At 43.9% G+C, this 27,765-nt stretch overlaps 1 protein-coding gene across 1 annotated transcript; it reads left to right on the forward strand.

Moving 5' to 3' along the window:
* ZNFX1 (zinc finger NFX1-type containing 1) lies at positions 1-27,405 on the forward strand. Its single transcript, XM_036244366.1, has 14 exons — positions 1-61; positions 1,933-2,047; positions 6,116-7,924; positions 12,954-13,085; positions 14,535-14,683; positions 15,311-15,460; positions 16,513-16,627; positions 17,889-18,139; positions 19,858-19,997; positions 21,101-21,255; positions 21,641-21,786; positions 23,367-23,477; positions 23,803-23,898; positions 24,813-27,405. The coding sequence occupies exons 2-14, from the start codon at positions 1,960-1,962 to the stop codon at positions 27,252-27,254; spliced, it is 5,784 nt and encodes a 1,927-aa protein (XP_036100259.1). The 5' UTR covers positions 1-61; positions 1,933-1,959; the 3' UTR covers positions 27,255-27,405.
* The last annotated feature ends 360 nt before the right edge of the window (positions 27,406-27,765 follow it).

Below are 27,765 nucleotides of genomic sequence, written 5' to 3' on the forward strand. Positions count from 1 at the left end.
GACCCGCCGCGCCCGACTCCAGCACCTGCCCGCGGCCGCGGCCACTGGACGCTGGGGCCTGGTGAGTGGCCCCTGACCCCGCCCCTGCCCCTGGGCCCCGCGACCCCCGGCGACCCCGCCGCCGCATCAGGCCCTGGCGCCCCTGTCACCTGCATCACCCTCCTCCCCCAGCGCCCCCATCTTCCACCTCCGAATCCCTGTCCCCTCTCCCAGGCCCCGTTCCCCCCTCAGCTCCCCCGTCACCTCCATCCCCCGCCTCCCCTCTGCCCCCGGCGCCCCCATTGTCCACCCGAGCCCTCCCTCGCCGCCTCTACCTCCGGCCTCCCACCCCCATCTCTGCCCCCGCTTTCTGCCACAGACACCCCTTCATCTTCCTCTGCGCTCGCCTCGTCCATCCCCGTCTTCTGCGAAGCACCGTCCACATCTCTACACCCGTCCGTTTCCAGGCCCCCATCACCCCGCAAGCACCCCGCTGCCTCCTGCCCGTCCAGCCCCCCACCTGCCCGGCCCCTCCCCGCGTCAGCCTGGCCACGGCCCCGTCTCGCCCGCGCAGCCCTGGCCCCCTGACCCCGCGTATGCCCATCAGGGCGGGTGGCCCCGGGGTGCCCGTGCCCCTCCATGCGCCCGCTGCCCTCTCAGGACCCTGGAGACTTCCCCCTGAACCCAGCCCGGCTGCTGGTGCAGCCCCTCCATCCCACCCTGGAGATGGCCGTCCTGTCCTTTGAGCCCAGCCCAGCTTGACCATCACGGACTCTCTTCTTCCTGCCCTTCAGGCCTCGGTTCCTAAGAAACCCCCTCTCCCCGCTTTCCTCCTAGCATTTCCTGTTTATGTCTGCTTCTCCCTTCCTTGCCCTCCTTGTTTCTCTCCTTGCATCCCTTTTATCCCAGAACGGTTCTGTTTTCGTGTTGGTTTGTTTGTTTCCCAACAAAAGGAAGAAGGAATTTTCCCCTCGGACGATTTTTTTTTCTTACTTAAAAAAGAACTCTAAATATTGAACCTGCGCCATGAGAGCCGGGTTTGATATGACGAAGGAAATATTGACGGCAGGAAGGGAAGGGACTCCTTTTTCTGGGGAGGATAAAGGCTACTGATCCTATAATGCCAAATCGATTCACAGTTTCCAACTATGAATGTTTAAAAAAGTCAGTGAGGACAGCCTCAAAAATCCCCTTGCTGAGGACTCCGAGCCACCCACTTGTTCTCTGGGCCCCAGCCCACAGGATGTGTATGCCTTGGGTTGAGAAGTTCCCTTAAAGGGGATTGATTCCTCTTCCTCTTATAGGACCACTGTTAAAAATCATCAAGGTAGAAAGCAGGTTTCTAGCTGGTTGAGGAAACTGCCCTGTAGATGCTAAGCCTCCTGATAATTGAAACATGTATTTTTCTTTCTTTTGATTCACCAGAGCCAGGGCTTAGTCAGTTTGGCTGCATTCCAAAGAGTAGGATAAGGGATAACTTAATTATTTACAAAGTGTAAGCTATATAGAATGCTATGTAATATAAATGCTGAATGGGGTGATACGTGCATGGTTTTTGGATTAAGGAAAAGTATACTTCTTTCTGTCCTGGCTACAATGTTTATCTGCTTTATAGAAGAGGAAAATGAAACCTAGCAACTGATTAAGTAATTTGGCTACAAGGCATAAACCAAACAGTAGTTTTGAATGGGAACTAACGGCACTCCCTGAGAAAGTGCAAAGAGGAGAGGGGAATTTGACCTCTTGAAATCACCTAAATTGGGACTTTAATGTTTTTATATCATAATTGGGTACTTACTGAGTTTAACATTGTGTCCATGATTAAAACCTTTGTTTAAATCTTAGTTAACAAATCATTAAGATGTAGAGGCAGAAGGATTGGCTTACTGCTGTTTTGGGTTTTTCTGCTAGATACAGTGTTTCAAGGGCACTAATTCCTTTCAACCTGTACAGATTTCCAGGTAACTTCAAGGAACGTTAATGTGGTGGAATTTCAGTGACTCAAACATGGAGGACAGAAGAGCTTGTCCGGATGTCAGGCCCAGGAATCCCCATACCAACTACAGAGGTGAGCAGGGTTTTCTAACTAATGGGAAGTAAACTGAGTTCCCAATGAATGAGCAGGCCCACCTAAGACTGACTGCATCTCTCAAATAAAGAATGGCATATTTCTGCCCTGGCCGGTTTTGCTCAGTGGTTAGAGCATTGGCCTGCAGTCCAGAGAGGACCTGGGTTCGGTTCCCGCTAAGGGCGCATACCTCAGTTGCAGTTTGTCCCCTGCCCTGGTTGGTCATGCGGGTGGCAGCCACTCAATGTGTCCCTTTCACGTCGATGTTTCTCTCTCTCCCTCTTCCTCTTCCCATTCCACGTTATCTGAACAAAAAATGGAAATATGTTCTCGGGTGAAGATAAAGAAAAAAAGAATGGCATATTTCTTAGCTGCAGTGTGAAAAACAGCCTACCCTTTTCCCTAAGAGAGCTGATGAATGGGTACACTTAAACAAAGATAGTAAGAAGGTGTCAGAGATGGAAATAATGCTCTCGTTTAGAGCAGCAGTGTCCAATAGAAACATAATGAAAGCCAAAAATGTAATTTAAAATTTTTCTAGGGCCCTGGCTGGTTTGGCTCAGCGGTTAGAGCATTGGCCTGCAGTCCAGAGAGACCTGGGTTTGGTTCCCACTAAGGGCGCGTACCTCAGTTGCAGTTTGTGTGCCCACCCCCCCCCCCCCCGTTGGTCGTGTGGGTGACAGCCACTTGATGTGTCCCTTTCACATCGATGTTTCTCTCTTTCCCTCCCACTCTATCTGAACAAAAAAATGGGAAAATGTACTTGGGTGAGGATAAAAAATAATAATAATAAAATAAAGTTTTTCTAGGTAACATCATTAAAAAAAAAAAAAAACGCAAAAAGAAACAGGAGCCCAGCCAGTGTGGTTCAGTGGATTAAGCATCATCCCATGCACCAACAGGTCACCAGTTAGATTGCTGGTCAGGGCACATGCCCAGGTTTCTGGCTCCATCCCCAGTAGGGGGTGTGCAGGAAGTAGCCAATGATGTTTCTGTCTCTCCCTCTCCCTTCCTCTCTCTCTCTAAAAAAATCAATAAAAATATATTTTAAAAATAGAAATGGGAAATCCAGTTTCTTTTTTTTAATAATTTTTTTTCTTTATTGATTTTTTAGAGAGAGGAAGGGAGAGGGAGAGGGAGAGAAACATCGATGAGAGAGAACATCAGTTGGCTGCCTCCTACATGCCCCCCACTGGAGATCAGGCCCACAACCTAGGCATGTGCCCTGACCAGGAATCGAACTGGCGACCTCTTGGTACATGGGTTGATGCTCTACCACTGAGCCGCACTGGCCAGGCAGAAATCCAATTTCTTAATTTAATACTAACTTAATAAAATTTAATGATTAGTACTTGTCTTATTTAAGCCAATATATTCAAATATCACCTTATTATAATTGAATATATATTTTATTGTCATAGTACTTCAATAATTTTGATGTTATTTACCTCACATATATTCAAGTATTATCATTTTAAGGTTTTATCAATATAAAAAATGTTAATGAGATAGTTAACTTTTTTTGGTATTAAGTCTTCAAAATTCCATGTGTTATTTTACACATCTTAATTCCGACTACCTACCTACATTTAAGATGCATAGTAGCCACACATAGGTAGTGGCTATATATTTGGTAGCATGTGTCTAGAGTCTTAGCCACCAAAGCAAAGTTAGTTTCAAAAGCATTACTTTACTGCAATAATTGTTCTGTTTGCTCAGAACTTTCTAAAACAAGATAACCAAATGAATTTTTACTTTTCTCTAAGTTTGCAATATGTCATCTGAGTTTAGCTGTGGAACAAATGAGGAAGACTGTAGAATTTTATTTTATGAACTGCGTGCATGTTGAAAGAATGAAATATGATACAATTTTCCATTCTTCCAAAATGTCTAATTTTCCAAATGGATCAAAATATTAAAAATGGGATTTTTTTTGCTATCTTGGGAGTTTGAAAGTAATAATTATAAAAATTTAGAGTTTAGTAGTATGAAGTATTTACATTTTCCAAATAATCCTTTATGTTTCACATTAAAATTTTCTCTAAAAACTGTGAAACAAGAAAAAATATACATAAATGAATTTAGCATCTGATGTCATTGAGTGAAATGATCATTTTGAATATGATGTGCACTTGACATCTTTACAACATTTTTTATCATCAAATCATTTTATACAGCTTTAGTTTTTGTTTGTTCATTTTTAAAATCTCCGAGTCATTCTACTAAGTTGGGTCAGCTCCAGAATCAGTTTTAGAGGAAAGAAAAGTGAAACTAAACGTGGGTGTGTGGGTCAAGGTCACTTATGAAATGTATGGCAGATCAAGGAAGACAAGTTCGGTTTCATCCACTGGGTGATGTTAACTTTTTCTGTGTGTACTGGGTATGTCATCTCCCTCCCCTCCACACTTTCTTTTCTGAGGTATAATAATAGATAAATACTATGTAAATGAACTTGTGCGATAGAAAGGAAGAAAACTCAAATTTCATTTTTCATTATCCTGTACAGTCAGTCTGTTAATAAGCTCAAAAATATGTAAAGGAAGCCCCACTTTCCCTTTTGCTATCTGATGCTAGGCAAAGTTTCAGAAGCATTTCCTGTTATAGTTTTGTCTCATTTGATGCCTCTGTTGCCTATGATATAATTGTTTAATGGCAGAACCAATGGCTCTAAAAATCAATATGATAGGCCAACAGAAAATTACTACTAGTGCTACTAGTAATAACTAACATTAATGAGAGCTTTTTTCTTTTTAAATCCTCATTCAAGGATATTTTACCATTGGTTTTTAGATGGAGTGGAAGGGAGGAAGGGGGAGAGAGAGAGAGAGAGAGAGAGAGAGAGAGAGAGAGAGAGACACAGACACACACACACACACACAGATTGCTTGCTTCCCGCACAATCTGTCCAGGGCTGGGGATTGAACCTGCAACCCAGATACATGCCCTTGACCAGAAATTGAACCCACGTCCCTTCGGTTCCAGGGCCAATGCTCTAACTGCTGAGCCAAACTGGCCAGGGCAATGAGAGCTTTTTATATGTCAGGTACTACACTATACTAAGTATCTTTTTTTTTTATCCTCACCCGAGGACATTTTTCCATTTTTTTTGTTCAGATAGAGTGGGAGGAAGAGAGAGAGAGAGAAACATCAATGTGAAAGGGACACATCGAGTGGTTGCCACCCACACGATCCAACCAGGGCCGGGGACAAACTGCAACCGAGGTACATGCCCTTAGCGGGAACCGAACCCAGGTCTCTCTGGACTGCAGGCCGACCCTCTAACAGCTGAGCCAAACTGGCCAGGGCTATATACTAAGTATCTTATAAATTTTTAATCTTTACAACAACCCAGATACTGAGGCTTAGAGAAATTATGTAACTTGGCAAACGTAACACAGTGAGGAAGTGCCTGGCTCAAGTTTAAAAGTAGGTCTATTTGGCTCTGCAACTCATGCTGACTATTGTTTGGTACTGGAAAGAAACTGGAAGCAATGAGCTGATCTTTTTTTTTATTAATCCTCACCCAAGGATTGTTTTCCATTTATCTTCAGATAGAGTAGGATGGAGGGAGAGAGAGAAAGAAACATCAATGTGAGAGAGACACATCGACTGGTTGCCTCCCACACAATCCCGACCAGGGCCAGAGACCAAACTGCAACCGAGGTATGTGCACTTGACCAGAATCAAACCCTTGACTCTTTGGTCCAAGGGCTGATGCTCTAACCGCTGAGCCATACTGGCCAGGGCTGAGTTGATTTTTTGACCCTCTGCAATAATCCCAATTTATGATGATTAATTGATATACTATAAGCATTTATTCTCTAGCATGTATTAGGCACTCAACAAATGTCTATTCCTTTTCCCTTTTGCACCCTGAAATAATTTTTTTTTACAGTATAGACAGCAGCATAGTAATCTATTTTACATTTAGTACATGACTTAGTTCTCTCCAAATAAAACCTAAGCTCCTTGGTTGTTCTCGAAAATGAGAACGTGTTCATTGTTGTCCTACGGTAGTTTCTTTGCACCTTGATTTTTGTGCTTACCCAATATTCCCATTGTGTTTAGGACCTATTGATGGTGATTTACCACCAAGAGCTAGAAATCTGGCCAATAACCCACCAGCCCATGCTTTCAGAGGAGGAGCCAACCAGCTGGGAAGGCATCCTAGAACCAACAACCATCCTGTTCCTCACTGGCAAAGAGAAGAGATGTTTGCGGCCACGGGAAGGAACCCACACCCGAAAAGGAGAAACCATGGGGGACACGCGAATGATGAACCTAGAGGCCCAAGACATGGTCAGGAGAATGACACCAGGCAGAGAAATGGCAATCAGGAGGGGAGGAACCGCAGACCACCATGGGCTGATGAAAACTTCCAACAGCGGCGGACCCCCCAACAGAAGTCTGCAGAACAGCCACAGCAGGTGAAGAAACTGGGCTATAAGTTTCTAGAAAGTCTTCTGCATAAAGACCCCTCTGAGGTGGTCATCACACTTGCCACAAGTTTAGGACTGAAGGAGCTTCTCTCGCATTCTTATATGAAACCCAACTTCCTTGAGCTCATTTGCCAGGTTCTTCGAAAGGCTTGCAGTTCCAGAATGGATCGCCAGAGTGTTCTCCATGTCCTTGGCATATTGAAGAACTCAAGCTTCCTCAGAGTCTGCCTGCCAGCTTATGTGGTAAGGATGGCCACTGAATCCAACCCTGATGTTCGAAACCAGTATCCAGAACACATTAGCAACATCATCTCTCTCCTCCAGGACCTTGTAAGTGTCTTCCCTGCCAGCTCTGTGCAGGAAACTTCCATGCTCATTTCCCTCCTGCCAGCTTCTCTTAATGCTTTGAGAGCCTCTGGTGTTGACATAGAAGAGGAGACTGAGAAGAACTTGGAAAAGGTTCATACCATCATCGAACATTTGCAGGAAAAGAGGCGAGAGGACACTTTAAGAGTGGACACCTACACTTTAGTACAACCTAAGGCAGAAGACCATGTTGACAGCTACCGGACCATGCCCATTTACCCTACCTACAATGAGGTGCACTTGGATGAGAAGCCATTCCTTCGCCCCAACATCATTTCTGGAAAATACGAGAGCACTGCAGTCTATCTGGATACTCACTTCCGATTACTTCGAGAAGATTTTGTCAGACCCTTACGAGAAGGCATTTTGGAACTTCTCCAAAGCTTTGAAGACCAAGGCCTGAGGAAGAAAAAGTTTGATGATATCCGAATCTACTTTAATACCAGGATTATCACCCCTGTGTGTTCATCATCAGGCATTGTGTATAAGGTACAGTTTGACACAAAACCACTGAAGTATGTTCGCTGGCAGAATTCCAAGCGATTGCTCTATGGGTCCTTGGTGTGCATGTCCAAGGACAACTTTGAGACATTTCTTTTTGCCACAGTGTCTAACCGGGAGCAGGAGGATCTTTGCCGGGGATTTGTCCAGCTCTGCTTCAATGAACAGAGTCAACAGCTGCTAGCAGAAGTCCAGCCCTCTGACTCTTTCCTCATGGTGGAGACAACTGCATACTTTGAGGCCTATAGGCATGTCCTCGAAGGACTCCAGGAGATCCAGGAGGAAGATGTCCCCTTCCAAAGAAACATTGTGGAGTGTGACTCTCATGTGAGGGAACCAAGTTACTTGCTAATGGGAGGCAGATATGATTTCACTCCCTTAATAACGAATCCCTCAGCCACTGGGGAATCTCTAAGGAATGCCGAGGGCTTGAGACATTCCAGAGTTAATGTCTTAGACCTCAGCCAGTGGCCCTCCAAAGAAGCCCTGAAGCTGGATGACTCCCAGATGGAAGCTTTGCATTTTGCTCTCACAAGGGAACTAGCTATTATTCAAGGACCTCCTGGAACAGGTAAGAGAGAATTTTTTAGAACATAAGTCATCTGCTCTAGGAGGTAGGGAAGGGAGGCTTGACTCTAGGTTTCTAGACTGTCTAAATTAGAAACATTCCCATGAGTGGGTAGGATGATAAATGGTGATGGAAGGAGAATTGACTTGGGGTGGTGAACACACAATACAATATACAGATGATGTATTGTAGAATTGTATACTTGAAACCTGTATTTTATTAATATCACCAATAAATTCAATTAAAGAAAAAATTCCCATGAAATGGGCATCAAACTTGTTTATAAAGTTGCTACTTATTATAGTGATTTTTCTAGTGGAGACCCATTGGTATGCATAGTAATAAGCCAAAATTGCAAGGTTAGAAAAGATTGCAAGGGATCAAACTTCAGAAGATGCATTACCTCTGCTTCATCAAAGGCTATATTAATTTGTTTGATTTTCAGTTAAATAACATCAAGTACAGCAGGTCTACGAATAATGTTATTTTATTCAACATCATTTTGTTATAATATTGATGAGGAAAAAAATCAGTTCCCAGCCAGGGCCACAGTGGAGTTTGCATGGTCACCCCGTGTCTGTGTGGGATTTCTCCAGGGACTCATTTCCTCTCATTCCACAAAGATGTGCACATGAGGTGAACTGGCGTGTCTGCACTGTACCAGTTTCAATGAGTGTGTAAGTGGCCCTGTGACGGAAGGCCGTCCTGTCCAGGGTGGGTCCCACCTCGCACCCTAAGCTGCCAGGATTGGCTCCAGCCACCACCGGCCCTGAACTGGAATACGTGGGTTGAAAAAGAATTCTTTTTTTTTTATCCTTACCTGAGGACATTTTTCCATTCTTTGTTCAGATAGAGTGGGAGAGAGAGAGAGTAAGAGAGAAAGAGAGAGAGAGAAACATCGACGTGAAAGGGACACATCGAGTGGCTGTCACTTGCACGACCAACCAGGGCCGGGGACAAACTGCAACCGAGGTACATGCCCTTAGCGGGAACCGAACCCGGGTCTCTCTGGACCGCAGGCCGATGCTCTAACTGTTGAGCCAAACCAGCCAGGGCGAAAAGAATTCTCTTAATTGTTTTTATTTACCTTTCTTAAATATATGTATAGCTCACATTTATTTCAGTGTTTACTGTTAGGAGTATTTGAGGTCTTTATTTAGAAGTTTGGTGATTTTGTGACCAGAAATATGCCATAGAAACTTACTGTCATTAGCCTGTGAGAAAATTGGTTTTGTCATATGTCATTTCGCTTTAAAGACTCAATTTCCAAGAACCTATCAGTAGTGTTAAGTGAGGACTTACTGTAATAGTAATAGCCCTGTGTGCCGAGTACTGTTTTACATCGTTTACATATGTTAACTTATTGCATCCTCACAATAACTCGGTGAGGCAGAAACCATTCCATCTTACAGATGAAAAAACAGATAAAGAGAGCTTGAATAATACATTGAAGCTCACATAGATGGTAAGTGATAGACCGAGGAGTTGAACTCAGGCATTTTGGCTCTGGAGTCCTGGCTCCCCTACAGTATACTTGCTTCTCATGAAAATATAAGTCCCTATACCCTTCTCATCACATGTCATTCTCTAATCCTACTCTGAGATAACTATTATTAGCAATTTGATGTGTCTCTTTCCAGATGTTCTCCAAGATTAGCACTGATATTTCTTCATGTTTGTATGTATATTTATATGTCTACATACTATACCACATTTTTTTCTATTTAATAACAAAAATGAGATCATGCTTTTTTTAATTGTTCTATTATATATATAACATGTTATGGACATCTTTACATTCTTTACACTATAGTTACATTTAGAAATGTACCTCACTTTTTTTTTTTCATAATATGTTTTCATTGATATTTTTAGAGAGTTTTTTATAATGTTTATGTTTTTTTAATTGATATTTTAGAGAGAGAGGAAGGGCGAGAGAGATAGAAACATCGATGTGAGAGAGAAAATCCATCGGCTGCCTCCTGCATGCCCCCTACTGGGGATCGAGTCCAGAATCCAGGCATGTACCCTGATGCGGGATCGAAGTGGGACCACTCAGTCCATGGGATGACATCATACATGACTGGCCGGACATGTACCTCACTCTTTTTACTGTGCCTGCATTCACTGTAGGGTATGAATATCTGTGTGTGTTTATCTTTGGGTACTGTGCTTATTATTTCTGTAATTTTTTTAAATGGGAATTCACATTAATAGTTATACTAGGTACTGCTAAATTACCCTTCCAAAAGGATATACAAAAAAAAAAAAACACAGGAAGAGGTCTTTAAAAAGCACTGATAAAGTAATAGCAACTCATGTTAAAAAAAGTTGATGTAACAGATGGAAAGTTCTTTCTAATAAGAAACACCTAGTCTGGCTGGCGTGCCTCAGTGGTTGAACAACTGAACATCAACCCATGCACCAAGAGGTCACTGGTTCGATTACCAATCAGGGAACATGCCCAGGTTGTGGGCCTGATCCCCAGGAGGCAGCCAATCGAAGTTTTTATCTCTCTCCCTTTTCTCTCTAAAATCAATAAAGAAAAATTATTTTTAAAAAACTTTTAAAGAGACACTTAGCATTGGCAGGTTTGGCTCAGCGGTTAGAGCATCGGCCCGTGGACTGGAGAGTCCTGGGTTCGGTTCCTGCTAGGGACACGTACCTCAGTTGCAGTTTGTCCTCACCCCAATTGGGGTCGTGTGGGTGGCAACCACTCGATGTGTCTCTCTCACATTGATGTTTCTCTCTCTCTTCCTCCCTCTCTCCCTCCCGCTCTATCTAAAGATAAATACAAAAAAATGTCCTTGGGTGAAGATTAAAAAAAAGAGAGAGAGACACTTACATGAAGAGAAAATATGCATAATTAAAGTAAGGATTTTTTTTTCTTTATTGATTTTAAAGAGAGTAGAAGTGAGGGGGAGAGAGATAGAAACATCGATAAGAGAGAACATTGATTGGCCGCCACCTACAGGCCCCTCACTGGGTTTCGGGCCCACAACCTTGGCATGTGCCTGACTGGAAATCGAACCGGCGATCTCCTGGTGTGGGTCAACGCTCAACCACTGTCTGAGCCACACTGGTCAGGCAGTGAGGATTTTTTTTTTTTAATGTACCAGTTTATACTCAGCAAGAGTGATTTAGTTCCCATTTCCTTATATCCTTTGCAGCATTATTGTATGTTATCATTCTTTTTTGCTGATCAGTTTTTGCTGATCTGTGAGGTTAAAATTTTTGGCTCATTATTTATTTTATTTTATTTTATTTTATTTTATTATTTTTTAATCCTCACCCGAGGACATTTTTCCATCTTTTTGTTCAGGTAGAGTGGGAGGGAGAGAGAGAGAGAGAAACATCGATGTGAAAGGAACACATCGAGTGGCTGCCTGCCACCCGCACAACTGACCAGAGCCGGGGACAAACTGCAACCAAGGTACATGCCCTTAGCGGGAACCGAACCCGGGTCTCTCAGGACCGCAGGCCGATGCTTTAACCGCTGAGCCAAACCGGCCAGGGCTAACTTTTTTTTTTTTTTTTTTTTTTGGTACGTGCCCCTAGTGGGAACCGAACCTGGGACTCTTTGGTCCGCAGGTCGATGCTCCAACTGCTGAGCCAAACTGGCCAGGGCCTCATTATTAATTTTAATAAAAATATGGTTCAAAATTTTATTTAAAAACTTTTTTTATCACATGATCTCACTTATTTGTGGAATATAATGAAGTAAACAAACTCTTGAACAAAATTAACCCAGAGACATAGAGGTAGGGTACAGAGGAGACTGGGTTTGGGGGGGAAGAGATAAATCACAGAACTTACATGCATGTATACATGACCAATAAACATAGACAACAAAGCTGGGGATGGGGTGGGGGGAATGGGAGGAGGGTGTCAATGAGGGAAAAATGAGAAACATCTATAACAAAAATTAATAAAAAATTTAAAAAAATGTTTTCTTTATTGATTTTAGAGAAATCAAAAAAAAGAGGGACGTTCTTTTTATGTACTGATAGAGAACTATCTTTAAGATACATTAAGTGAAAAAAAGCAAGATGTAGAACACTGAAAACAGTTTTCTACTATTTGTATTAAAAAAAAGAAATGGTTGCCCAGCTGGTATGGCTCAGTGGTTGAGCATCGACCCATGAACAGGAGGTTCGATTCCCAGTCAGGGCACACGCCTAGGTTGTGTGCCAAATCCCCAGTGGGGGGCATGTAGGAGGCAGCCAATCAGTGTTTTCTCTCTCTCCCTCCCTCCCGTCTTCTCTCTAAAATCAATAAAAAAAAATTTTAAAAGAAGAAAGGGGGAAGGCTAGAAAATAACTATATTCATTTTTTTTTTTTTTTATCCTCACCCGAGGACATTTTTCCATTTTTTGTACAGATAGAGTGGGAATGGGAGGGAGAGAGAGGGAGAGAGAGAGGGAAACATCGATGTGAAAGGGACACATCGAGTGGCTGCCACCCGCACGACCAACCAGGGCCGGGGACAAACCGCAACCGAGGTACATGCCCTTAGCGGGAACCGAACCCTGGTCTCTCCAGACTGCAGGTGGACGCTCCAACTGCTGAGCCAAACCGGCCAGGGCCATATATTTTTATATATGCATTAAATGACTATCTCTGGAAAGTTACACGAGAAACTGGTAACATCAGTGGTTTTAAGAGGAAGTGGGTGGCTGCGGGACAGAAGAGCGAGAGGGCTTTTTATAATATACTCATTTGTGTTTCTTGGATTTTAAGCCACCTCAGTATATTACCTTAAATTAAAAAAATAATAATAATAATTTTACCCTCGGTTGAGGGTCTGTCCCTGGCCCCAGTCGGGGTCTTGTGGGGGTAGCCAATCGATGTGTCTCTCTCACATCAATGTTTCTCTCTCTCGATCTCTCTCCCTCCCTCCTCCCATTCTATCTGAAGATAAATGGAAAAATGCCCTTGGGTGAGGATTTAAAAAATTAATAATAATAATTTTTTATACTTACTCATTTTAGTAAGTCTCTAAGTTTTCTAACCTTTTTTTCTTGTTTTCTAGGCAAAACTTATGTGGGTCTAAAAATTGTTCAGGCCCTTCTAACCAACGATCCTGTTTGGCAAATTAGCCGCCAGAACTTCCCCATCTTGGTTGTGTGTTACACTAATCATGCTTTGGATCAGTTTTTGGAAGGTAATGTCTGTACACAAAGTTGTTCTCTATCAAGACATTTATAGTTGAACCATTAGTAACTTCAGTAGCTTTCTATTGCTGTTTGAAGAAAGTCCACAGTCCTAACCATGACCTGTAAGGCTGTGTCATCTGCTCCAGCCTGACTCTGAATCTCATCTCCTACCTCTTCCCAATGTCTTAATTCCTTGAATTCCTCAGCTTCTTTCTTGGTCCCCCTGCCTAGAGTATACATTTTTTCTCTCTACCTCTTTCTCTATCTTGTCCCCATCCAGCCTGGCTGGCTCCAGCTCTTTTGATTCTTTAGATTTCACCTTAAATCTCTCTTCAGGTGCACTTTAATGTTGCCCCAAGTCAAGGTTAATTCTCCTTTTGTGTATTTTCTTCAGAGACTGTAACAATTTATTTTTATGTGGATCTACCCTAGACTATAAACACCGTAAGTCATGTTCTCTGTCTCCCATTTTTTTTCTGTGGGAGGCAACCAAATTTTTGGTGGCCTTGTTTCAACAAGGCAGAAAAACACAAATTAATTAATTAATTAACTAATTAATTAAGTAAATAAATAAAGATAAACACTGAGGGTTGGTCCTGTTTCTTGCTATATTCACAGATTCTGGCACATACTAGGCACTGAAAAAATACTAATTGCATTAATAAATGAATAAGTATGTTTTCCCGTTTGCTTAGAATATTATTTTCCATTCTTCTCTATCCTCCTTTCACCTAGATTAAATCTTCCTTATTCTTGGAGTCTCAGTTTAAGTATTAGATCCTCAAGAATTAGATCCCTACCTCATCCAAACTAGGTAAGGTCCCCTGTTACATACTTACAGCATCATGTATTTATAGTACTTACTGCATTTTCACTGTAGTGTTAAGTTGTTTAATGTGTATATTGTCTGCCAGACTGTGAGACATGAGAATAAATTAGAAACAGTCGCTGTTTTCACTGCTAAATCTTCAGAACCTAGCATATGTCTGGCACATAATAAGCAATCAGTAAATATATGTAGAATGAATAATAGAGAGCATTCGTTAAGAGCTTACTTTATGCCAGGCCCTACCTAGGAGCTATAAAGATATTCTCTAGTTTATACAGACTGTAGCCCTATAAGGAAAGCATTACTGTTTTCAAATCATAGATGAAGAAACTGAGGCTCAGGTTAAGTAACCTGCCCCAGGTTACATAGCAATAAGTTGTGGAGACAGTAAGTTGAGTCCTGAATTGTCAGATTCTAAAGCCTGTGCTCTTAAGCACCACACTTTACTGTTCTGTAGGTCATATCATCTCTGGAGCCTTCTTGCTCATTAATAGGGTAGATTTCCTATAAGTACCATTTTGTTCCCTAATGGACTCAGTGACACAACACCCCAAACACATACAGTTGTCACCAGAGAGAATCCAGCATAGCTCCTCTCAACTCTGCTGTGCTTCGCTTTTCTCCGCAGGTATCTATAAGTGCCAGAAGCCCAGCATCGTGCGCGTAGGCGGAAGGAGCAGCAGTGACATCCTGAAGCAGTTCACCCTGCGGGAGCTGAGGAACAAGCGGGAATTCCGCCGAAACCTCCCCATGCACCTCCGAAGGGCCTACATGAGTGTAAGTCCCAGCTTTGGATATTGGAGGTAGCTCAAGGGGGAACCAAACAAGACAGCACTGGATTTCTGGGTAGGCAGCCCAAGGCAGATAGGGAGGCTCCACAACACTGTGAAGGACCCAGGTTTATTCCAGCGTTACATTCTGTTAATACTGTGGTATGACCTTCGCCCTCATAGTTCAAGGTGGAGAAAGAACAAAAGGGGGCGCACTGCCCCCTCCCAACTCCTGCCAGGACTTTAGGCTGATTCCCCCAAACCATCCACAGCACTTCTACCTATAGCCTGTGTTGATCATCTAGTTGGGCAGCCATGTGCCCAGCCAAAACTCTGAGTTATTACTCAAGGAAAAAGAGAAGTCTCCACCACAGTATGTATTTTTGGCCTGTGTTTCTTTGTATTATTTGTTTCCTGACTGATTGGTAGGGGTCTTAGACATTTTAGATACAAAACCTTTGGCTTTAAGACCACAGTAATGTGCTTTGGGAAACTGGTTTGTTGACTGACTGGTCTATTTCTTTATTCTCCCTTCTTGCTATTCCTATCTTCGTTCTGTTTTCCCTCAAGGCAGGGACTGAGTTTGGGGGATGATGTTACTTCCTCATCATTTCTTTACCACTGTTCTTGGCAGATCATGACACAAATGAAGGAATCAGAGCAAGAGTTGTGTAAAGGGGCCCAGACCCTGGAGTGCACCATGCTAGGCATAGTACAGGAACGACACCTGGAGAAGTACATTTCCTCCCAGCATTGGAAAAGCCTGATTAATGGGCCGATACAGGTAGGGGTCATCCTGGTGGGAGTGGGGGCGTGGAAGGGTGGAAGCATCTGTCTTGACTCAGTACTTGAAAGGAGCCTTCAGTGGAATCAGTAGTCCAAAGTATTAGCTGCTTGGTAATCTGATGCTGCCATAATGTTAGAAGTTCCATTTCATGAGGAGAGACAGCTGAGTATACCAGTCGAGAACAAGACTCGAACTAACCTTCTGGGTTGGAATCCTGGTTTTGCTGTGGGCAAGTTACTTGATTTTTCTATGCCTGTTTCCTCATTTTTAAAGTGGGGATAATAACATCAAATTAAACCATATGATATTGCCAGTTTTTGTGAATTTGACTTACAAAAGTGGACTTTCTTACTGATCAACTTAATTCTTACAGGATTTTTATTTGGATAAACAAGTTAATATTTATAAATTCTTAATAAGTGTGCTATAAGTGCTTGTTAAATGAAATATTATAATAAGACAACCTAGCACATATAGAGAGCCTGGAGTCAGTAGACCTAAGTCTCACAGGCTGATTGTGTGACTTTAGCCAATGTGATCCTCAGATCTCTCAACAGTCGCACAAGATTAATAATAATGCGTACCTTCAAAAAATATTATGAGAATTAACACAGTCTCTGTAAAGTGGCTGACCGGGAGCCTAGTGAGAATGGTACCTCTATTAATAATGGGTTGGTGCATTTCAGGGTTACAAACCGGAAAGCCTAAAGGGGTCAGTTAAGTGGTGGAAATGACTGAAGCAGGCTAGATGTGAAACAATGGAAAATAGAGAGGACGGTGCAGACTGGGAAATGGGTGGCAGCACCCCACTTCAAGCCACTTGTTGCCATTCAGGAATGCAGCCTCATTGCCGCCATCGCTCCTGATGTTGTGAAGAGAGGCAGGGTATTTGTAAAATTCTGTGCAAGTCATATTAAATGATCCAGTTGTCCAAGGGTTGCCACCTTGCAGCCTCTAAATTTTAGGAAGTTACTTTTGATCCATCAAGGAGACCTTTCCTTCACACTGGTTGTCATAGAATTCTCATGACTGATGATTCTTCCTTCCAGGATAATGAATGGGTTTGCTTCCAAAGCTGGAAACATTCCATGATGCTGGAGTGGCTGGGTCTGGGTGTCATTTCTTTCACCCAAAGTATTGCTCCAGCTGGACCTGAAAGCATAGGTAAGAAACGTGTGTCTGTCTAGAATCACGTCGTAAGATGGAATATGGTAAAGACCAGAAGAGCGGAACTTAAAAGTAATACCCAGGATATGTAATGAGCTTTAATCAATCAGAAAAGACAAATAATATCTTAGTAGGAAAATAGATAAAACACTTTTAACAGGCACATCAGAAAATAGGAAATCCTAATAGTCCATAAACATACAAAAGGTGCTCAATAGAAACTAGAGAAATTAAAATCACAATGAGGTATTGTGCACCTACCAGATTGGCAAAAATTAAAAAGTTGTACATAACCCTGCACTGCTAAGAACGTGGAGCAGTGGGAGCTCTGATACACTGCTAGTGGGGCTAGTAATTGGCATGACCACTTCATGATAGTGGAAAAACAGAAGGAACGCATGTCTTTCAACATTTGTACAATGGATGGGTCCATTACAGTCTGTTCAGATGATGAAATACTGTACAACAGTGAAAAGGAATTGTAGGATATATAGCAACATGTATGAATCTCAAAAACATGCTGAATGAAAAAGGCAAGTTAAGGGAAAATATATACAATGTGATTTCAGTTAAATAGAGCTCAAAAAAGTTATGACTAGACAGTGTGGTGTTTAGAGGTGTATATACATTAAATATGTATGGGGTGGGGCAAAAGTAGGTATACAGTTGTAAGTATACAAAACACAGTTTATTCTTGGCATTATTATTTATTAATTATTGTATTACTTTCCATACAAACAACTCTAAACCTACTTTTGTCCCTCCCTGTATGTGGTAAAGATTTTTTTTTTTAATCCTCACCTGAGGATATTTTTCCATTTATCTTCAGATGGAATGGGAGTGGAGGGGGTGGGGTATGGAGAGAGAAATATCGATGTGAGAGAGACACATCAATTGGTTGCCTCTTGCACAACCACAGCCAGGGCCGGGACCAAACTGCAACTGAGGTACGTGCCCTTGACCAGAATTGAACCCAGTCAATTTGGTCCTCAGGCCAATGCTCTAACTGCTGAGCCAAGCTGGCCAGAGTGGTAAAGATTTTTTTAAAGGGGGAATGAGTAATATAAAATTGTAACGAAAAAGTATATAAGGAAACTTAAGTCTTTGTCCCCTAACACTGGTTCCTTCCAGTGTCTCTCCCTAGAGGTAACCACTTAAACCTTATTGAGAATGTCTTCATCTAAGTTCTTGTCAGTACCCTCTTTCATCCTTTGGCTCAGGAGTCTTCATTCCTGTCCTGCCTGTTTTCCTCTCTCAGCCCAGGCAGAAGGGGAAGAGGAGGAGGAAGAAGGGGAAGAGGAGGGTTCTCTGATTGAGATCGCAGAGGAGGCTGACCTGATCCAAGCAGACCGGGTGATTGAGGAGGAAGAGGTGGTGCGGCCCCGGCGGCGGAAGAAGGAAGAGACTGGGGCAGTCCAGGAACTGGCTAAAGGGCTTCTGGCCATGAGGATAGAAAACTACGGCCCTGGGACAGCAGCTGGGCAGGAACAAGCCGCAGGAGAGTGGGAGGTAAACTCACTTACCTTAAAGTCCTAACAGAATGTGAAATGGGATTTAATTTATTACTGCCTGGCAGGTGGGGGCTAGACTGAAATAGGCCTGAGAACATCTGTTTTGATCAGAACTGTAGCCCCCTTTTTTTTTACCCACTTTTGTTGCAGTGTATTCACCTCATCCTCACAATTAGCAGAATTTATCCCTTTTATAACCATACCCTAGTATAGTATGAGTCTAATTCCCAAGAATATAAAAATCATGGCCCTTCAGAGGAGCCCTGGCAAGAAATGCCATTTTAAAAAGACAGTAAGCAGATAGCCAAGTGCTTCCCTTGAACTTTCAGAAACATGCAGCACATACGGGTCAGATAAAAAATTTATGGTCTTAGTGCTTGGTGCTTCCATGGGTGTTATCTTCTACAAACTAGAAACTACAAACACGTCTGAACATGCATTAAGATTTTAGAGGATTCAAGTAAAACGGAATGAAGCAAGCCATACAGGGATGGAATACTTCATTCACCTTGGAATTGAATATTTCTCTTAAAGCCAGAATAGTGTGAATACCCAGACTTTCCCTCTGCTCCTTCCTTTGGTAGAAACGAGTGGTCCTCAGAATTTAGTATGTGTTACTATACTAGAGGACTGGAGACTCAAAGTAACATTTTCCGAACCCCACTGGTGATTTGAAGGACTTTCAACGCTATCTTTAGATGCAATTTTCACCAGTCTGATGACTTTGAAACTGATCTCTTAGTTCAGTTCAGCATCACTATATATGATGGATCCCAATACTTTGAAACATGGCCTGGGCATCTCTCTACCATGTGGCCTCAAGAGGAGTTTCTTTGGTTTTGAAGTAGGGTGAAGTCCATAATATTGTGACATTTGTCTTGCATGCCAATTGTTCTAATGGCTCATGGCCTTAGACTCAGTGACCCATCCAGGGGAGAGCACTTTCTCCAAAATGGTGCCTTTAACCTACTTGTTAAAGGCACTATCATGATACAATGGTGCTAAGACCATCTAAGGCATTCAACAAGAAAGACTCACCTCCACTACTTTCATGACACATGTTTTAGGAATGAGAAACGAACTGTGGTCCATAGATGTTCAGTGATAACTGGTACCAGCACTATTCTAAGTGTTTTCCATGTATTTACTCCTTTAATCAATCCAACAGCCCTGTGATGAGAAACTATTACTATTCCCATTTTATAGAAGGAATGCTGAGGCTCATAGAGTTTCAGTAACTTACTCTAGGGCCTACAACTAATCAGAGGTAAATAGGGCTTTGAATCCAGGCACACTGGCCCCAGAGTCCTCATTTAGCCACTCAGCAATGGAATATCTTTTGAGAGAGTGTGAGACACTTAAAGAAGTTAATCAGCCCTGGCCAGTTAGAGCATTGGCCTGTGGACCAGCAAGGCCAAGGTTCAGTTCCCGCTAAGGGCATGTACCTTGGTTGCAGTTTGTCCCTGGCCCCAGTTGGGGTCGTGTGGGTGGCAACCACTCGATGTGTCTCTCTCACATCGATGTTTCTCTCTCTCTCTTCCCCCGTCTCTCCTTCCCACTCTAGCTGAAGATAAATGCAAAAAATGTCCTCGGGTGAGGATTTTAAAAAAAAGTTAATCAGAGGTGGCAGCCCCATTTTTTTATGTGCTGTGATCCCCACCTATGACTTAGAACCTCTGCTCAGATGGTGACCCTGACTGGTATTGATGTCTACAGACTCAGCGTAGCCAGAAAAAGAAAATGAAGAAGAAAGTGAAGGATGAGCTTCGCAAACTGAACGCCATGACCGAGGCCAAGGCCAATGAAATCCAGGATGTTTGGCAGCTGGACCTGAATTCTCGCTGGCAGCTTTATAGGTACTGTTCCCACCCCCATATCCACCAGCCAGGCCATGTAATTTCTAGAAGGTTCCTTTTCTGTTCCTAGAATATAACCTCCCCAGGCCTTCAACAGTGTTAACTTATGATAGATTGAGCCACCCCACTGAGCTGATTGCTGGAGATACAGCCATGGAATAGAAGACACTTGGCTCTCCCTCCTCATGGAGTTTAGAGTCTATCCAAGGAGACAAATTAGTCAATTCCACAAATAAAAAGTTACAGATAGACATAAATACTAAGAAAGAAAAGAGCAAGGAGTGCGAGTGTGGCCAGAGGAAAGGGGAACAGGGACTAGGTGGAGGTGGGCAAAGGTTGGGGGGAATGAGGACATCTGAAATAGTGTCAACAGTTAAAATAAAGAAAGAAAAAAAAAACAAGGAGTGCTAATATTAATGTGGGATCTGAGCTGTTCCCAGGTCTCCAGGGAAATGACATTGGAGGCAAGATCTGAAAGAGGAGTAGGTATTAATAAAGCCAGCAGGGAAGTGGGAACAGATTAGACATTGGGGACCTCATAGGTAAAGACCTTGAGAAGGGAGGGAACATATCTGTTTGAAAAAAGGCAGCCAGCATGGCTATGGCACAGAGAGAAATGGAGATTCAAGTCAGAGAGGTGGGCAGGGGCCAGACATTGTGGGCCTAGTAGGGCTAAGGTGAGGAGCAAGGCTTTCATCTGAAGAGTGTCAAAAACCCATTGGAAGATTTCACAGCAGAGTAGTGACATGGTCTGTTTTACTTGTAAAAGAAGACTGCAGAATTGGGGAGGGGAAAAGACTCAGCCAGGGATGGGGCAGGAACAGTTTTGCAAAATTCTTCTTGAAGTTTGTGAAGTCCCTTACTCTCTTTCCAATATTCAACCTCTGTTCTTTATCCCACCCCCTTCTTTAGCTCCTGACCACTATTGTATACACATCTTTACATATCTTTTTGTTGGGCATCTTGGACTCTTGGGTTCCTGAACATTTGGGTCTCTCCTTCCTTTTCTCAGTGGCCTGTAAGCTCCTCAGTGGTCCCCTTCATACATAGGGCACACTCCAGGAGCACACAGCTCCCTCTACCTGGTTCTTCCCGTTCTTCAGGCTGTGGCTACAGAGGTACCAGGCTGACACCCGCCGAAAGATCCTCAGCTATGAGCACCAGTACCACACATCAGCAGAGAGAATGGCAGAGCTGAGGCTTCAGGAAGATCTGCACATTCTAAAAGATGCCCAGGTCATAGGAATGACGACCACAGGTAAGAAAACAAGAGGAAATTGACCTGCTCCAGATATTCACTCCTGGAGCCAAGCTCCTATCAGATTATCTAGGACAGGTAAAGAGTAGCTTCTTTAGTAGGTTAGGGGAAAATACCATGAAAAGCTACTGAAAGCAAGCAAGCTATATTTAGGGAACTGTTGGTGAAATTCACCCACTTTCTTCAGTTGCATTTAGAACCCCAATGACGACCAACATGGGTATGATGCTCTGGTGACCATCCAGCAGCACTTGTTCTCTCACCAGTAGTCACCATAGCACAGGGTGAATGTGAGGGCTTGGTTGTCACAGACCTAGAAACCTAGTGGCCTGGTAGATCCAGTGCATCATCTCAGCGGAGCCTCTTTCTTCTCTCTTGACTTGAGGTGCTGCGAAATATCGCCAGATTTTGCAGAAGGTAGAGCCTCGGATTGTCATTGTGGAAGAGGCTGCCGAAGTTCTTGAGGCCCACACCATTGCCACATTGAGCAAAGCTTGCCAGCATCTCATTCTGATTGGGGACCACCAGCAGGTAGGGCAGTAGAATCAATCACTGGGGATGGAGTCAGTAAGGAAGACCCTGGCCTCTTCACCAGTGCTCAAGCCTGTTAATGGCTTTTTGTAATTCCTCTTCCCCTTACCTCCTATGTTTAATCTAAGAGTAGGTACTCTCAGATTTGGGGATATATTTTAGAAGTAGCATCATCCATTTCATCTGTTTGCTCTGCTACTTTTCTTATCCGCCATGGCCTTTTAAGTGAACTATTGCAATACTGTTTCCTTCCTGTCCCCCTGCTTCCATTTTTGCCACCCTCTAATCCATTCCTAACAAAGGTACCAATGTGAGTGTTTTGTTTTTTAAGTAAATCTGATGTTCTGGCTGGTTTGGCTTAGTGGTTAGAGCATTGGCCCTTGGACCGAAGGGTCAAAGGCACATACCTGGGTTTGCAGGTTCAATCCCCAGCCATGGTGGGGTCATGCAGGAGGTAACTAATCAATGTGTCTCTCACATCAAAGTTTCTCTATCTCTCACTCCTCCTCCCTCCCTTCCATTCTATCTAAAAATCAATGGAAAAATATCCTTGGGTGAGGATTAACCAAAAAAATAAATAAAGTAAATCAGATTATGTCACTTCCAGCTCAAAACCCTCCAGTGGTTTCCCATTGCACTTAATGTAAAAATCAAGGTTTTTAAAGTGGCCTACAGTATTCTCAGGATTCAGCCTGCTTCTTGACTTCACCTCATACCAGCATCTCAGTTGCACACTATGGTCCACTCCCACCCCCCCACCCCCCCGCCCGCTGTCTTTCCTGCTCCCTCTCGTGGCTTACATTTTTTTTTAATAGGTTTTTTTATTGATTTTTTTTTTCTTTTTTTAGAGAGAGAGGAAAGGAAAGAGACAGAAAGAAACATCAATGTGAGAGAGAAACATTCATTGGCTGCCTCCTGCACATCCTCTACTAGGGATGGAGCCCACAACCCGGGCATGTGCCCTGACTGGGAATTGAACCCGGACCTCTCAGTCCATGGGACGACACTCAATCCTCGTGTCACACCAGCCAGGCTCATGGCCTACTTTTTGAATAATTGGCAACCTTTTCCATTCTGGCATCAACTCAGATGTCACTGTTCAGAGAGGCCTTGCTAAAGAACCTGCACCCCTGGGCACTCTGTCACATCACCATTATTTCTTGCCTTTGTGGCCCTTGTCACTCTCTATCCTTAGCCTGTTAGCACCTACAGCAGTGTCTGGCACATAGAAGGCACTTAAAAAAACATTTGAGCCCTGGCCAGTTTGGCTCAGCGGTTAGAGTGTCGGCCTGCGGTCCGGAGAGACCCGGGTTCGGTTCCCGCTAAGGGCACGTACTTCGGTTGCAGTTTGTCCCCGGCCCTGGTTGGTCGTGCGGGTGGCAGCCACTCGATGTGTCCCTTCACATCGATGTTTCTCACTCTCTCTCCCTTCCTCTCTCTCCCTCCCACTCTATCTGTACAAAAAATGGAAAAATATCCTTGGGTGAGGATAAAAAAAAAAAATTTGATGAGTGGGTAGATGAATGAATGGATAAAATATATTTTTAATAGAGAAGTTTCAGCCATGTTTCTTTTCTCAGCTGCGCCCCAGTGCCAATGTATATGATCTGGCCAAGAATTTCAACCTTGAGGTGTCCCTCTTTGAACGGCTGGTGAAAGTAAACATTCCTTTTGTCCGTCTGAATTACCAGGTGAGAAGCTGGGTGTCTGTTACTACGAATTGTCTAGGAGAAGGCTCCTGGGAGCCTACCAACTGCCAGCAAGAAAGTTCTCATAAAAATAAAACTGGTTTAGTGATGAAATGACTCTCAGACTTACTTTGTTTTCTGTTTTAAAATATCACAAGATCAGCTGGTATTGAGTTTGTGTTGGATGAAGGAGCTGTTTACATTCTGCTCTTTTCTCCCTATTATTCTCATATGTTACCTCCCCAGATTTTCCATCAGGAACCTAGTCTTTAGAAAACTGCATTTATACTCTGTCTAAGTTCTTAATGTCATACATGTCCTATTTCAGCACCGCATGCGCCCTGAAATTGCCCGGCTATTGACCCCTCACATTTACCAGGATCTGGAGAATCATCCCTCTGTTCTCAAATATGAGAAGATTAAGGTGAGTCTGCCCTACCTGATCTGCTGCTGCTGTCAGCAACCTAGAAGGCTGTATTTTCCTCAGGACAAATAAGAGTTTTCAGAAGGGAATAGAGCCAGCTTTTTAAAAAGCTGGTTTTTTGCCCTTGCTGGTTTGGCTCAGCAGTTACAGCATCAGCCTGCGGTCCAGAGAGACCCGGGTTCGGTTCCCACTAAGGGCATGTACCTCCGTTGCAGTTTGTCCCCGGCCCTGGTTGGATCATCGGGTGGCGACCACTCGATGTGTCCCTTTCACGTCAATGTTTCTCTCTCTCTCTCCCTCCCACTCTATCTGAACAAAAAATGAAAAATGTCCTCGGGTGAGGATAAAAAAAAATAAAGCTGGTTTTTAAGAGGAGGAATGTTACAGAATTGGAGAATATAGACCTGGGTTTTGAATCACAGCTCTGCCACTTAGTAGCTGTGTAACATTTTACCAAGTTATATACCAGTTCTAAATGTTAGGGTCTTCTGTACAGTGAGTATAATGGCCGCTGCCTCATTATGTTATTGGATTGAAGGAGATAAGGTATGTAAAGCAGTCAACACAGTAGAGTGCTCATAAGTTAACTTCTCTCTTTTCATCATCATAGCTGCTGCTTATTCCCTGAGCTATAACATTTGGATTGTGGATGGCCATTATAAATATTAATATCAAACAGATATCTTGGAAACTAAAATAGACATAAATTCTATATCCATTTCACTATTTGCCAATGCCCCAAAACAAAACACATGGTTACTACGGAATTAAAGATTGTGGTACAGTGTATATAAAAGGCCTTCAAGGTCTCTCTCTCCCTCTCTGGAACAGGATAATAGCCAACAAATGTGAAAATAGAAAGAAAAAACTGCCATGAGTGAACTTTCTAACATGTCACTTTTTTTTCTTTCCAGGGGGTTTCTTCCAACCTTTTCTTTGTAGAACACAACTTTCCTGAACAGGAAATTCAAGAAGGCAAAAGCCACCAGAACCAGCATGAGGCTCACTTTGTAGTGGAGCTCTGCAAGTACTTCCTGTGCCAGGAATACCTGCCCTCCCAGATCACCATCCTCACCACCTACACTGGGCAGCTGTTCTGTCTCCGCAGACTCATGCCAGCTAAGACATTTGCTGGTGTCAAGGTCCATGTGGTAGACAAATACCAAGGAGAAGAGAATGACATCATTCTCCTCTCACTAGTGCGGAGCAATCTGGAAGGCAAGGTGGGTTTTCTCCAGATACCCAACCGCATCTGTGTGGCCTTGTCCCGCGCCAAGAAGGGTATGTACTGCATTGGAAACATGCAGATGCTGGCCAAAGTTCCCTTGTGGAGCAAGATTATCCATACCCTTCGAGAGAACAATCAAATTGGCCAAACTCTCCAGCTGTGCTGCCAGAACCACCCTGATACCTACTCTTTAGTATCCAAAGCTGCTGACTTCCAAAAAGTGCCCGAAGGAGGCTGTAGCCTACCCTGTGAGTTCCGACTGGGCTGTGGGCACGTCTGCACCCGTGCTTGCCACCCCTATGACTCCTTGCACAAGGAGTTCCAGTGTATGAAGCCATGCCAGAAGGTCATCTGCCAAGATGGGCATCGGTGCCCTCTTATTTGCTTCCAGGAATGTCAGCCTTGTCAGGTGAAGGTACCCAAAATCATTCTTCGATGTGGCCATGAACAAATGGTCCCTTGTTCCATGCGTGAATCAGAATTCTGCTGCCAAGAGCCTTGCCCCAAGTTTCTGAAATGTGGGCACAGATGCAGCAACCCTTGTGGTGAGATGTGTGTGCGGTTGTGTTCAGAAATGGTCACCGTGAAACTGAAGTGTGGGCACAATCAACAAGTGAAGTGCGGTAATGTGGAAGACATCATGTATGGCCTACCAGTCAAGTGCACCACCAAGTGTGGTGCCGTCTTGGACTGTGGGCATCCTTGCCCTGGCTCCTGCCACAGCTGCTTTGAAGGGCGCTTTCATGAGCACTGTCAGCAGCCCTGCAAACGTCTGCTCATCTGTTCACATAAGTGCCAGGAGCCATGCGTCGGCGAGTGCCCGCCCTGCCAGCGGACCTGTCAGAACCGCTGTGTCCACAGCCAATGCAAGAAGAAATGTGGGGAACTGTGCAGCCCCTGTGTAGAACCCTGTGTTTGGCGCTGCCAGCATTACCGGTGCACCAAACTCTGCTCTGAGCCCTGCAACCGACCCCCATGCCACGTGCCTTGTTCTAAGCCGCTGGCTTGTGGCCACCCTTGCATTGGTTTGTGTGGGGAGCCATGCCCTAAGAAGTGCCGTGTCTGCCACCAGGAGGAAGTCACCCAAATCTTCTTTGGCTTTGAGGATGAGCCTGATGCCCGCTTTGTGCAGTTGGAAGACTGCAGCCACATCTTTGAGGTGCAGGCCCTGGACCGCTACATGAATGAGCAGAAGGATGATGAAGTTGCCATCAGGTTGAAAGTCTGCCCTATCTGCCAGGTGCCCATCCGCAAAAACCTGAGGTATGGAACCAGCATCAAACAGCGGCTGGAAGAGATTGAAATAGTTAAACAAAAGATCCAGGGCTCAGCAGGAGAAATTGCAACCAGCCGGGAACGTCTTAAGGCCCTACTGGAGGGGAAAAGCCTCCTTTCCCAGCTGCTTCCTGAAGACTTCCTAATGTTAACAGAGAAACTGGGTCAGAAAAATCTGTCAGTGAAGGACCTGAGCCTTGTAGAGAATTACATCAGCTTCTATGATCACTTGGCTGTACTGTATGATTTCCTGAAAAAGGTGGATTTCTCAGAACAAGGGAAAGTGAGGACTCGACTAGACCAGGTCCATGAGTGGCTAGCCAAGAAGCGTTTGAGCTTTACCAGCCAAGAATTGAATGACCTCCAAAGTGAAATCCAGAGGCTCACATACCTGGTGAACCTCCTGACCCGCTGCAAGATGGCGAAGGGGAAAGTGAGTGGTACCATAGCAGAAGAGATCTGCAGTGTCCGCAAGCTCCTTGAGAGAACATGTAAGTTCACCCAGGAAGATGAAAAGCTTGTGCAAAAAAAAATGGAAGCTCTGAAAGCCACCCTTCCCTGCTCTGGCCTGGGCATCTCAGAGAAAGAGCGTGTACAGATCGTCCAAGCCATGGGTTTACCTCGTGGCCACTGGTTCAAATGCCGCAATGGCCACATCTATGTGATTGGTGATTGTGGAGGAGCCATGCAGAGGGGCACATGTCCTGAATGTAAGGAAGTGATTGGAGGCATGAATCATACTCTGGAAAGTAGTAACCAGCTTGCTTCTGAGATGGATGGAGCTCAGCATGCTGCCTGGTCCGAGACAGCCAACAACTTGATGAACTTTGAAGAGATCCAGAGGATGATGTAGGAAGATGGCACACCGCTGTCTTTTGCCCTGGCCACTGTGAGGCTGGAGTTATCTCCCTTATGAAGGAACTGAAGTTTGTTGTGTGTGTGTGTTTTTTGTTGTTGTGTTTTTCTGGTTAATCCTCACCTGATGATATTTTTCCATCAATTTTTTAGATAGAGTGGAAGGGAGTGGGGTGGGAGAGAGAAAAAAACATCGATGCAAGGGATACACACTGATTGGTTGCTTCGTGCACAACCCTGACCAGGCCTGGGGATCAGACCTGCGACCCAGGTATGTGCCCTTGATCGGGACCCAAACCCAAGACCCTTCAGTCCACGGGCCAACACTCTAACCACTGAGCCAAACTGGTCAGGGCCGGAATTTGTTTTTAATTGTCCTTTAGTCTTAGCACCTATTTAAGGATCCATTTTTAGGGCTTGCCCACATTTGTTTCTAGATTAACCCCTGCGCTAGAGCAAGCACTTTACTTCCAGACCTGAGAGCAAGGTTAACAGATTTCTCCTTTTCT

This window comes from Molossus molossus, unplaced genomic scaffold (assembly GCF_014108415.1).
Source record: "Molossus molossus isolate mMolMol1 unplaced genomic scaffold, mMolMol1.p scaffold_m16_p_6, whole genome shotgun sequence".
Lineage (NCBI taxonomy): Eukaryota > Metazoa > Chordata > Mammalia > Chiroptera > Molossidae > Molossus > Molossus molossus.

Coding starts and splice junctions, on each gene's coding strand:
- ZNFX1 (XM_036244366.1), top strand. CDS start 1,960: ATGTGGTGGAATTTCAGTGACTCAAACATGGAGGACAGAAGAGCTTGT. Junction 14,684..15,310: donor TCCGAAGGGCCTACATGAGT/GTAAGTCCCAGC, acceptor TGTTCTTGGCAG/ATCATGACACAAATGAAGGA. Junction 23,478..23,802: donor TTGTCCGTCTGAATTACCAG/GTGAGAAGCTGG, acceptor GTCCTATTTCAG/CACCGCATGCGCCCTGAAAT.